The 13,204-nt window shown below is 44.8% G+C and overlaps 1 protein-coding gene across 4 annotated transcripts in view; it reads left to right on the top strand.

Moving 5' to 3' along the window:
* Positions 1-13,204, top strand: part of GLB1L (galactosidase beta 1 like) — a 110,611-nt gene that overhangs the window by 77,630 nt on the left and 19,777 nt on the right. For all 4 annotated transcript variants that reach the window (XM_068245976.1, XM_068245977.1, XM_068245975.1 and 1 more), the window contains 5 exons: positions 3,109-3,203; positions 4,039-4,219; positions 6,872-6,930; positions 8,941-9,062; positions 9,174-9,214. In XM_068245976.1, coding sequence (XP_068102077.1) covers positions 3,109-3,203; positions 4,039-4,219; positions 6,872-6,930; positions 8,941-9,062; positions 9,174-9,214 — 498 coding nt within the window. The remainder of the gene's footprint in view (positions 1-3,108; positions 3,204-4,038; positions 4,220-6,871; positions 6,931-8,940; positions 9,063-9,173; positions 9,215-13,204) is intronic.

Below are 13,204 nucleotides of genomic sequence, written 5' to 3'. Positions count from 1 at the left end.
CGAGGTCGTCTTGTATTCGAGTATATAGGGTATGCTTGTTAAAGGCCACTAAGCCAACCAATGTAAGAACAATTACAATACGAAATGTAATCAAACGGCCTATGGTACGACCATTCGCCATTTGATTACATTACATATTGTAATTATTATTATATTGGTTTAGTGGCCTTTAACTCTACTACAAGTCAACCCTGCTAGACCAGTCTAGATCAATTTGGCTGGAAGATAATACTAAACAATGGTTCTCCATAGAAGAGGAGCAGCTCTCATGTAACTCTTATAGATTATTTCTGGTATCTCGGCTGGTCTGGCAGATCAGACATAGTAATCACAACCCCATTACGACCAATACTGTAAGAATATGGAAGGAAATAATAAAACTCTCCAAAGATGATCCTTTAGCAATAGAGATTGACACTCCCTTGATAGCCTTACACATGGTCATTAGAGGTATTGATGTACAAAATTGGACCGATGCAGGCATTAAACATATTGAAGACTTATTAGAAAACAACAAGATCAAATCATTTGATCAATTAAAATCAAACTTTAATATTCCTACCACTGACTTAGCCACATATGCAAAAATTAGTAGATTTTTCAATAAACACCCATACAGTCCCATTACCATAACTCCCCAAATTAAAAAGTTACTTCAACCAGAAGGTAGTTCTATTAAGGGTACTTCACCCTTTTATAGAACTTTATTATCCCTGAAAGAAAAATTCCCAATGTTACAATTAAAGAAATGGCAGGATTACTTGGGAGTCGAAATAAATTTAGAAGAATGGGAACTCACACTAAAATCGGTCAAACAGTCTTCACATTGCGTGAACCATCTTGAAGGCCTATTAAAAACAATATGGCAATGGTACATGACTCCGGAGAAATTGGCTAAGTTTGAGTCGGGAACTTCTCCCTTGTGCTGGAGAGGATGTAACCAATTAGGATCTATAGGCCATCTACTTTGGGATTGCCCGAAATTGGTAACACTTAGGAGTAATATTGAGGGGTTCCTGAGAAAATTACCCATGTCATTACAATCCATCCCTTCTGGCATGGCTCTCCTACATATGGGTGTTAGGGACCTACCTCCTCAAGAAAAACTCCTCTACAACCACATTCTCATCACCACCAGAAACCAGCTAGCTGTTAATTAATTGGAAGTCTGATATTATACCGACCCTTGGGCAAATACTGAGAATTGTTGAATCTAATCTCCTTGCGGAAAAAGCCTGGGCAATCAGGAATGACAACTTGAAGTCCTTTATGAGCAGAGCTTGTCTCTGGCCCACACTATACTGTAACTCAAAGCTACTGAAATTTTGAGGATTGTTTTCTCTCTCATGTTTGATTGAATGAATGAATGAATGAATGAATGATTGTATGTTTTCTTGTCTGTCCTCACGAGACTGTTCCTGGAGATCCTTATGGTACTACTACTGTGAATTGTCAATTTACTTGTTTGTGGATTCATTTGTTCCCACTTACCCGCACACTACGCGTACTATGCTTTATAGGACAACACTATATAGTGTTAATGTAGATTAGATTGTTTGGTTTCTAGGTCCGCCTAGTATAAGTTAATCTATCGTTAATCAAACCTGAAAGATCGAAATAAACTAGATACTCAATAGTCAATACAGATAAATAACATCAGCTGCAAAGCAAATATATGAAGTCAACCACTAACTCTTAGTTTCTTCAGATACCACAATAATCATAATCCTTATATGCCCATCTAGGATATATATTATATTCTGAGATCACTCCTTGGAGTCTCTGTAGGGTGGTATTAGTCCCCCATTCTCCAAGTTGAGAGATCCATATAACCCATTACATATAGGTGATACATAAACACTCTTAATAAGACGGTATTTGAGTAACTTACATAAGTACTCCTGTTTAGGATCTATATGCCCCTTTTCTACTTCTTGATTGTTGGTAATTATAGATTCTTAAAACAACTCTCTTTCCTTTCTTCACTTATAAAGACATAGTTAGCACCATAATACGTCAAGTAATATTCTTGACCTGCCCTATTAACTAGAGTAGTGTATACAATTTAAACTTTTACATATAAACCATCTGACTATTCAAGGTCTTGTACAATTGCTTAATCGGTAGGTATATGAAAAGATGACAACATAACATTGTTTATCTCAACTTATATTTCTGTTATTAAAGTTGTTTATTATACTTAGATATGCAATTCTCTGTAATCTACTGATGGTGTATATGCAACACAGTTATTTCGCATAATTTGTACACTACTGTAATACTATTATTTTTTTTTTTCTGTATGTATGTGTTTTAAAAATTCTTTCAATAAAAAATATTGGAATTGGTTTAGTGGCCTTTAACCTGTTTTGGTTTACAGAATGTAATCTGAGGCTGTATTATATTATATATTGAACCTCCGATTACATTCTGCAAACAACCCGGTGCTGAGTGTGGAGCTCCCCAAACAGACACTCTGTGTCCTGCTGTCTGGATCAGGGTCACAGTCACTCAGTGTCCCTGCTATTAGAGAGAGGAGTGAGTCAGTAGCTCATTACTGCCCCCCAGAGGATTCCTTCGGAAGCATAAGCATGTTTTTCTATAAAGACAAGAGTAATGATGGACTGCAACCAGCCCCATCAGTTTATCTTCATATGTTTGATATGTTTGATTGCCTGCTGGAAACCTATTTGTTCCTTCTTGTCACTTGTTGGACGAGGGAAGGTCACCCAGTCAAGTGTCACCATAAAAGAGCCCCTGGCAGGCTGAACGCTGAGGCTCGTCTTCCTCGTCAGGTCAGAGATGGCGGTGCACATCCCTTGTGCATGTCGTCAATCGTGACGTCATACGCAGAGCACTCCCACCCGCAGGCGCGCAATCAATGACGCATGCCGGGTCAGCACCTAAGGCTGAGATAACCACCAAGAAGAAAGCAAGCCCCTTAGTCAGCCTGAGGAGGGGGCATTTAGGTGAGGGGCCCCCTTCAAGCGCGGGGCCTGGGGTGATCACTCCACTCACTCACTCCCCCCCCCCCCCCCCAGGCCGCCTCTGATATGAGTGATCCATATTCTCCACAATCACCTCTTGTATCCCTGTCTATAATTCCAGATTACCTGAATGCTGTGGATACCTGGCTTTCCGTCCTGCTTCCGAAAATCCGCCCACGCCTGTACGGCAATGGAGGGAACATTATCAGCGTCCAGGTGACTCCTCCCCCAAGCTGGGCAACTGCCCAGGGTCTGTGACTCTTTTTAGGGCCTCCAAGCTAGTCCTTTACTGCTTTACGCCCAGAACTAACAAAATGTGATTAGCCATTATCGGGATAGAGAGCTTTATTTTGCAACAGATTATATAGAACAGGTGAGGTTAGTATTGGGGATCAGAAAGGAGAGGTTGGGTTTAGGGAGAGGAGAGGGGGGGCAGTAGTGTAAGGCATAAAGGGGGAGGGTTAATGTTAGGCATTATGAAGGAGGGTTATTGTTAGCCTTAAGGAGGGAGGTTTAGTGTTGGGCATTAGGAGGGGGGTTAGTGTTAGGCACCAACAGGGGGGTTAGTGTTAGCCATAAGGAGGGGTGTTAGTGTTAGGCATTAGGTGGGAGGTTTAGTGTTGGCTATTAGGAGAACGTTAGTGTTAGGCATAAGGGGGAGGGTTAGTGTTAGGCATAAGGGGGAGGGTTAATGTTAGCTATTAGGATGGGGTTAATGTTAGGCAGCAGGAGGGGAAGTTAGTGTTAGGCATTAGGAGGGAGGTTATTGTTAGACATAAGGGGGGAGGGTTAGTGTGAAAATAGGGTACCGGCGGGCCAGGTAAGCCTAATAAAATATCCGTAATCGTAATTATCAATATTTTAACCATCAGCCCCCACCCAGCATCTAATAGAATGGGTGCCGCTGCAATACGTACTGAGAATGTTAGGCCTTTCCTCTATTTCTGCTCTGATATTACCCCCTTGTGTGTGCCAGAGCTACAGAGCTACATCCTGACGCTAATAAATGTACATTAGTGTAATCCTCCTCTGTCCTCTCCTGGTCCTGCAGGTGGAAAATGAATATGGCAGCTTCTACGCCTGTGATTACAGCTACCTACGCCACCTGCAGGCCGTATTCCGCCTCTACCTGGGTGATGATGTCATACTCTTCACTACAGATGGCAACACTAACCGAGAGCTGAAGTGCGGCACTCTGCAGGGACTCTTTACTACTGTGGACTTTGGACCAGGTGACCAGCAGGCCTAGTAATGTTTAATAGTACTCATTAATTTATAGATGCAATCACATCTGTTTCAAGTGGAGCTGAACTCTTGCACAGGACAAAAGGAAAACAGAGACATGCACCCTGTATGTAGAGAGTTTAGTCTGTCTAATTCCCCCTCATCTGTGACTAATCACAACCGTAATTTGATCTCTCAGCTGTGTCAGCTCAGGAATCTCCTCTGCCATGGCACAGCAGCTAATTTGTAAACACAGGATGTTAACCCTATGTCTGCTTCCATGAAAGCAGGCAGTAGACACACTGCAGATTAATTGCAGGTTTTGTATAAACTGTAGCAAAGAAATCTTTTTCTTTAAAAGTTATTATGCTGTTGCGTGTCTTTTAGAGCAGAGAGGTAGTTTTGAGGTCCGCTTTAAGGCCTCATTCACACTGAAAATTGAAAGTGCAAGTGTTTTGCGTTTTTGTGCGCTTTCTTTCCCCCTCCCGGCGCTCCACTGCGCGCTGTGTTTCTGGTAAAATCGATTTTCCAGAGCGGTTTTGTAATTCACTCCCTGACGCAAGTCAGGAAGTGAACTCTTTGACCTGGAAAAGCATAAATACAATGTATTTATTCTTAAAAAAAAAAACGCAATCGCCGTATAAAGCAATTTTGTGAGCATTTAGCGCTCATCCTATACCTTCCATTATAGCAAAAATGCCCCAAAAATGGTCCAGGCACCGCATTGCTGAACGCACAGCGCACAAACCGCGCCGATATGAACCTTCTCATAGAGATTCATTGCACAAGAATTTTGTAGGCGATTTTAAAAATCGTCTGCGCTTTAAAAAAGGCCGAAAACGCCCCCTAGTGTGCACGAGCCCTCAGGGTCTTTTTCCACCGCAAATTGCGATCGCATTCGCAATTTGCAGCTTTTTCCAAACACCATTTCCTGTGCATTGCAGCACAATGTTTCTTGAGGTCACTGGTATGTGCAGCGCGATTCTGATTTTTGGGAGACAAGGGGCGGGGCTTCATGCCGTTATAGGTAAATTGTGTAGTACCGGGCTTGCAATTTAATATTTGTGCACTCTGACTACAACCTAAACACAATCGCAGGAAGCGGTGGGATGACAGTTAAAAATCACATCATGCCTGATCGCCGCAGCAGGAAAAGGTCTCTGCAGTTACAGTGGTAATCACAGTGCCCCTGCAATTTCCTGATCGCTTGAAAATTGCGTTCAGTGTGATGTTCGGATTGGTAGGCATTCAGTGGAAAAGGGCTCTGAATGGGCACTATTGTAACAGTAACTGTACCTCACCTGCTCATAGAAATCTGTTCTAATCACTGAACACTGCTTATTTTCTTGTGTTATTTAGACACTACTGCAGCCAAATATCCCATCAGGGCTGCCAGGCAACTGGTATTGTTAAAGGACACTCGAGGTGAAAATAAATATGGCAGCCTCCATTTTCTTCTCACTTTAGTTGTCCTTAAAGGGAACCTGAATGTTTCCTTTTAAACAATACCAGTTGCCTGGCAGTCCTGCTGATCTCTTTGGCTGTAGTAGTGGCTGAATCACACACCTGAAATAAGCATGCAGCTAATCCAGTCTGACTTCAGTCAGAGCACCTGATCTGCATGCTTGTTCAGGGGCTGTGGCTAAAAGACACACGGGATCAGCAGGAGAGTCAGGCAACTGATACTATTTTAAAAGGAAAAATCCATATCCTTCTCAGTTTAGGTTCCCTTTAAAAAGGAACTCCAGTAAACATAATGTAATAAAAAAGTGCCTTATTTTTACAATAATTATGTATAAATGATTTATTCAGTGTTTGCCCATTGTAAAATCTTTCCTCTCCCTGATTTACTTTATGACGTTTATCCCATGGCGACATTTTTACTGCTGGGAGGTGATGTCAGTGGAAGGAGAGGGCTGCTTGTTTTTTTGGCAGTTATAAACAGCTGTTATTTCCCACAATGCAACAAGGCTCCCACAGTGTGATGTCAGCACCATGGTCCTGACATCACACTGTGGGAGGGATTTCACCACAATATCAGCCATACAGAGCCTCCTGATGATCTGTTTGTGAAAAGGGAAATATTTCTCATGGGAAAGGGAGATCAGCTATTGATTGGAATGAAGGTCAATTCTTGGTTACAGTTTCTCTTTAATACCCCCTTTGTCCTATAGCTAGAGCTGATGGCACTGGCCAGCTCTTGGTAGTGCTTGAAGATCTGTTAGTTGTCCGTTTTTGACCACCTGACTGTTCTAGTTTGACTTTGCCTGGTATACTCTCCTGATCCAGCGAGCCACCTGAATATCAGCTCAGGTTTGCTTGCCACAAATGCTGAGATCAGCCAGTTATATGAGGAACTCCCACTCTGCTGTCCACTCTGCTGTCCACTCTGCTCTTTGAGCACCGATCTCTGGATCATGTGACTGACTTTTCCAAAGAGAATCAACTTGACTAACCAGGAATAATCTGGGAGTTGACCCGGGACTTTTATACCAGATTACTCATGTGAAGAAAATAGTCACGGTTCTGCTGTTTTATGTGATGATTAATAGGACTGGTCGGGATTTTGTCTTATGACAGCAAAATGCAGAAGGAAATGATTGTAACTGTAACGTGTTGGTTGTTTCACAAGGTGTAATCTATCTATTGTTGTGTTACAGGGGACAACGCCACTGAAGCCTTCCAGTCTCTACGCCTGGTGCAGCCCAGAGGACCCCTGGTACAGTGTTCTCTTCCTATCATATAGGTCAGGCATGTCCAAAGTCTGGCCCGGGGGCCAAATGCGACCCGCTGAGCCTTTTGTGGTGGCCCCCCAGCTCTCTACAGTTGTTAATTCCATGCAGCCTGCAGGCCTTAGCTCAGGGGACACATGCAGGGGCCAACGCATGGTTGCTGCTTTGCCTTCCACTTTGCTTGCCTGCAGTTATCAACCACCACTGTAGCAGCCACTGATTAGCAGCCACCACTGTGCCAGCAGCAGTAACAGCCACTGATTACCAGCCGCCATAATGTCAGCAGCAGTGCAGCTGCCACTGTGCCAGCAGCAGTAACAGCCACTGATTACCAGCCACCACTGTGCCAGCAGTAGTAACAGCCACTGATTAGCAGCTTCTACTATGCCAGCAGCAGTAACAGCCACTGATTACCAGCCACCACTGTGCCAGCAGCAGTAACAGCCACTGATTACCAGCCGCCATAATGTCAGCAGCAGTGCAGCTGCCACTGTGCCAGCAGCAGTATCAGCCACTGATTAGCAGCCTCTACTATGCCAGCAGCAGTAATAGCCACTGATTACCAGCCACCACTGTGCCAGCAGCAGTAACAGCCACTGATTAGCAGCTTCTACTATGCCAGCAGCAGTAACAGCCGCTGATTAGCAGCTGCCACTATGCCGGCAGCAGTAATAGCCCCTGATTAGCAGCCTCTACTATGCCAGCAGCAGTATGGGCCCATTTCCACAAGAAGCGGTGCGATGCGGCTACATAGCCGCATCGCACCACGTGTATAATGAAACACATGCACGGCAATGGAAGAGTTTCCACTGCGTGCATGTTGTGTGGAGCGATCTGAGAATCTGCAGCATGCTGCAGATTCTCGCACGGCCGCATCCGCTTGCAGCCGCGTCCCATCTCCTCCAATACACTTCCGCATCGGGAAATGCGAAAGTGATGCGATGCGGCTAGGTAGCCGCATTCGCATCACTAAGTAGTGAAAACGGGCCCTAACAGCCACTGATTAGCAGCCATCACTGTGCCAGCAGCAGTAACAGCCTCTGATTAGCAGCTGCCACTGCGCCAGCAGCAGTAACATCCACTGATTAGCAGCTGCCACTGTGCCAGCAGCAGTAACAGCCACTGATTAGCAGCTGCCACTGTGCCAGCAGCAAAACAGCCACTGATTAGCAGCTGCCACTGTGCCAACAGCAGTAACAGCCACTGATTAGCAGTTGCCATTATGCCAGCAGCAGTAACAGCCACTGATTAGCAGCTGCCACTGTGCCAGCAGCAGTAACTGCCACTGATTAGCAGCTGCCATTATGCCAGCAGCAGTAACAGCCACTGACTGGCAGCTGCTACTGTGCCAGCAGCAGTAACAGCCTCTGCAAACTTTCCAAACCAAGTTGCTACACAAGTAGTCAGTCCTCCGTTATAGCAGACTCAGACTGTAAAAACATAAAACAATTTCTAATGACATGTTTTTCAGCTGAAAACTCCCACACAGGCATATCTGCTTTCAGTCATAGGCAAGCTAGGATGTTATGAACAGATAGTATAGTCAGCCATACATTGTTCATTCTTCTACCAGATCGACCATTCCGTAACCCTCTCTCTCTGGGGTCCCAGTAATCACTCCTTGAAAAATTTGACTTACGAATAAAGTCAAATTTTCAGACAGAAAGAGGCAAGCTTGCCACAATGTTCCCTCTATTCACCCTCCCATCCTCTCCTTTTCCTTGCACCATTTACTCCGTATCCTTTGGTAGATTTGCCTTGGTCCTGACATCACACTGTGGGAGGGGTTTCACCACAATATCAGCCATACAGACCCCCTGATGATCCGTTTGAGAAAAGGAATAGACTTCTCATGGGAAAGGGGGTATCAGCTACTGATTGGGATGAAGTTCAATTCTTGGTTTCTCGGTTTCTCTTTAAGTTATACAAAATCATATAGGAAATTGCTCTGTGTAATGCGGTTTCTGACGATTCTTCCCCATGTGCGTGTCCTGCAGGTGAACTCTGAGTATTACACAGGCTGGCTGGATTATTGGGGGGAGAAGCATGCCAGCAGTCCTGCCGACCAAGTGAGCCGAGGCCTGCAGGACATCCTGGAGATCGGAGCCAGCGTCAATATGTGAGAGCTTGGATTGTAGCCTATAGGCTCCTGTGCTGTTAGTATTGAAACTCCATGTTGGTGAAATATGAGGACCTCTAGTGTAACCGGTTTGCTTTGAACCCTTTGCAGGTATATGTTCCATGGAGGCACCAACTTTGGTTTCTGGAATGGTAAGAAATGTCGCTCTACTGTGAGACTTGTTGGTCAGCACTAGGGATGTGCTTTTGAGTAGCTACGAGTTCATAGCTACTCGTATTCAAAATGGTAATTATACAACTGCGACTGTGGGAGACGAGGGGTTAACTTATCAATCGAGCCGCTGATGCGGCTTGATTGATAAGATCCGACAGGACGGATCTTGCTTCCGCCGATTCCCTGCTCGCTCCCCGCGAGGGGACAATGGCAAATTTCTGGCATAGCTCCCTTTAAGGAGCTATGCGAGAAATTTGCTTGCTACTTTGCTGACAAAGTATCCTCTATTCGGTCTCTGATGAGCGCGCCCAGCCGGGCTGCAGCTCTCTTAAGCTGCTCCAGACCTTGTCTCAGATTTCTACACCTTTAAACCTATTTGTGCTGAAACTGGACTCAAAATACAGAGGAATTCCACCCACCACGACCAAGGCTACAACTACAACCAACCAGAACAATCGGATTACTTTGGATGGCAGAGATTTAAACTGGATTGAAATCCCCCATGAAGCTCACCTCTGCTGAACACACCAAGCCTTCTAATAGCTGACCTGAAACAAGACCTTCAACCTCTCTGGAAACTTGATTGCCTGTGATTGCCCTCACTCCACCCTGTGAGTAATCCTTTATACATTATCCAAGGCATATGCACCAAGTGACTATTTTCCACATTTATGTTATCATTTATCTTCTAAAACAAGGAACTTTACTTAAAATAAATCTATGATCCAACTCTGTGTAGGAATGAAAGGATTTTGCATAGACCCCCTTTGATCCCAGCAGGACTCCAGAAGTACAAGCTATCTGAACAAGTCTATTGTCTCTAATGTCAACATACAAATACTCATCAAAGGACCTTTTCTCTGCATGCCCTCCCAAGAATCAATTACAAATTAACACCTCTCTGGCTCTACTCTTAAAATCCTTTGGGATACTCAGGAAATGCAGAAGGGGGCGGAGAGGTAGTGGATCCAAGTATAAAAAACATATTTGCCCTCAGAAAAGCTTAATCACAGCTACACTCTGCAATGCCAGATCGATAAATAATAAGACTGCAACTATACATGACCTAATAGAGCTCTCTGATTTGACCTTTTTGACAGAGACCTGGCTTGGGAAGCATGCAGGCCCAACTCTTGAAGCAACCGTGCCGGCCAATTATTCAATCTTGCACTGTGAGAGACAAGTCGGCAAGGGTGGGGGGGTTGCCATATGCTTCAGATCCTCCTTGAACATAAGGCCCCTGCCCATAGGCCCCACTGAAACCTTTGAATGTATTGCAGCTCAACTGTCAGCAGAAGTAAACATCAACATATTGCTCATATACCGCCCCCCAAAAAATGGTCCAGCCTTTCTTAAGGAAATATCTGAACTCTTATCCTGCGTAACAGTGGAACACCCTAGATGGATCATCCTGGGAGACTTCAATGCATGGGTGGATGATCACGACTCCCAGCTAGGAAGTGAACTACTTCTCATAATGAATGAACTGGGTTTCTCTCAGGCTATCAACCTCCCCACCCACACGAAAGGGCACACCCTGGATCTTATATTTCATTCCGGACTTTTAATATCACACATGGATATAAACCCAGTGGTATGGTCAGACCACCACACCATCCACTTCTCTCTGACAGCACCAGCGATAAAACACAGAGGGAAAGAACTCATAAAATACCGTTCACTGAAAGATGTCTCACCCCAGCACGTTCAGAATATCCTCAACTTCGACGCATTAACCAATCATTGCGCAGACCCAGACTCCATGGTCCTGATTTACAACCATGCAGTGTCATCTGCCTATGACGCCCTCGCTCCAGTTCGCATCAAACGATCTACACCACTTCACCATGCACGGTGGTTTGACAGCTCACTAAAGGACCTAAAGAAAGAAGTGCGCAGACTAGAAAGGAAGTGGCGAAAATCTCAGAATTCAAAAGATAAACACACCCTTGTCTCTCACCGGGAAAGCTACCAAAATGCGATCACCAAGAAAAAATCCTCCTACCTATCACAGGAGATCGCAAAGGCCGCCAACAGACCAGCCCAACTATTCCGCACAGTTGATAGACTATGTAATCCATCCTGTCTAAAACCCACTATAACTCCCTCAAAGGAGCTATGTGAGAAATTTGCCTGCTACTTTGCTGACAAAGTATCTTCTATTCGGTCTCTCATTCAGTCCACAGCACCCAAGACTCATGCAACTAATGGAAATAGCTGCAAAAACAACCTAACACCCTGGACTGATTTCAAAAGTATTAGTGAGGAAGAGATCTCAGACACCCTCTGTCGTCTCCACCAGACAACCTGCGACCTGGACCCTGGACCAACTAAACATATGCTGAAATGCCCTGACCTGCTTGGTCCAGCATTTCACAAAATAGTAAATTGCTCTCTGCAAGCAGGGAGGTTTCCTACCTCTCTAAAAGAAGGAATCATCAAGCCCCTTCTCAAAAAACCTTCCATGGATCCAGATGCTATGAGCAGCTACAGACCTGTCTCCAACCTCCCCTTCTTAGGTAAAGTTATTGAAAAGGCTGTCTATCTGCAACTTGAAACCAGGCTGTCAGTAAACAACATCCTGGACCCTCTACAATCTGGCTTTAAGAAACACCACAGCTGTGAAACAGCCCTCATCCAAGTCTGCAACGATCTGCTCATGGCAAGGGACAGAGGGGAATGCTCCATCCTAATCCTGTTGGATCTCTCAGCTGCTTTTGACACAGTTGACCATGAAATCCTGCTTAACAGACTGCAGGAGTACTGTGGCATCAGTGGATCAGTCCTCCAGTGGTTCAGATCATTCCTGACTGACAGAACACAGAGAGTATCCCTAGGACCTATAATGTCCAAACCTGCACCTCTACAATTCGGAGTGCCACAAGGATCAATCCTATCCCCTCTGCTGTTTGCAATCTACATGTTGCCACTCGGTACACTTATCCAACGACATGGCCTGACGTACCACTGCTACGCCGATGACACACAGCTATACCTGTCCTTCAAACCTGGTGGAACAGACCCTACCCCAAAAATAAACTCTTGCTTAGCTGAGCTTCAGGCATGCATGAATGATAACTGGTTGAAACTGAATGCTGACAAAACTGAGGTCCTGTTTGTCCAAAGCCAGTGCTCGCCATCAAAACAGCTCTATCCTAAAGCAACACCAATCAGGATTGGGAATTCAGACATAAACAGCTCCAACCTTGTGCGCAGCCTTGGCGTACTAATCGATGGGGAATTGAGTTTCAGAAACCAAATTTCATCTGTAGTTAAATCTTCCTTCTTTCATCTGAAGAACATTGCAAAGATTAAACATCTGATTCCCCCAGAGGATCTTCAAACCCTAGTCCACGCCTTCATCACATCACGGCTGGACTACTGCAATGCCCTTTATGCTGGCCTCCCCAAAAAAGACTTGCGTCGCCTGCAATTAGTGCAGAATGCTGCTGCCAGATTGCTAACAAACCAGCCTCGCCACTGTCACATTACACCGATCCTTCGCTCACTGCACTGGCTACCAGTAGAATGGAGAATACTCTTCAAGATTGGACTGCTGACATTCAAATCCCTGCACAATCTGGGCCCTGGATACATGAAGGACTTGCTGAAGCTGCACCACACCTCTCACAACCTCAGATCAGCAAGTTCTATAAACTTGGTCACTCCCAGAGTGCACCTCAAAAAATCTGGAGACAGAGCCTTCTGTCATGCTGCCCCTACTCTTTGGAACTCCCTACCACACCCAGTAAAGACAGCACCATCCCTGGAGCTATTCAAATCCAGACTGAAAAGCCACCTGTTTAGCCTGGCATTTCCAGATTTATAAAATTCTTCCCCTGTACCACGATGGTCGGAGCCATGCTTATGCGCTTTGAGTCCCACGGGAGAAAAGCGCTTTACAAATGTTATTTGTTGTTGTTGTTGTTGTTGTTCATTCAGTCCACAGCACCTAAGACTTATTCAAC

Source organism: Hyperolius riggenbachi, chromosome 7 (genome assembly GCF_040937935.1).
Source record: "Hyperolius riggenbachi isolate aHypRig1 chromosome 7, aHypRig1.pri, whole genome shotgun sequence".
Classification (NCBI taxonomy): domain Eukaryota; kingdom Metazoa; phylum Chordata; class Amphibia; order Anura; family Hyperoliidae; genus Hyperolius; species Hyperolius riggenbachi.
Note: the sequence above shows the minus strand (reverse complement) of the source record. Positions and strands in the feature narration are given on the sequence as shown.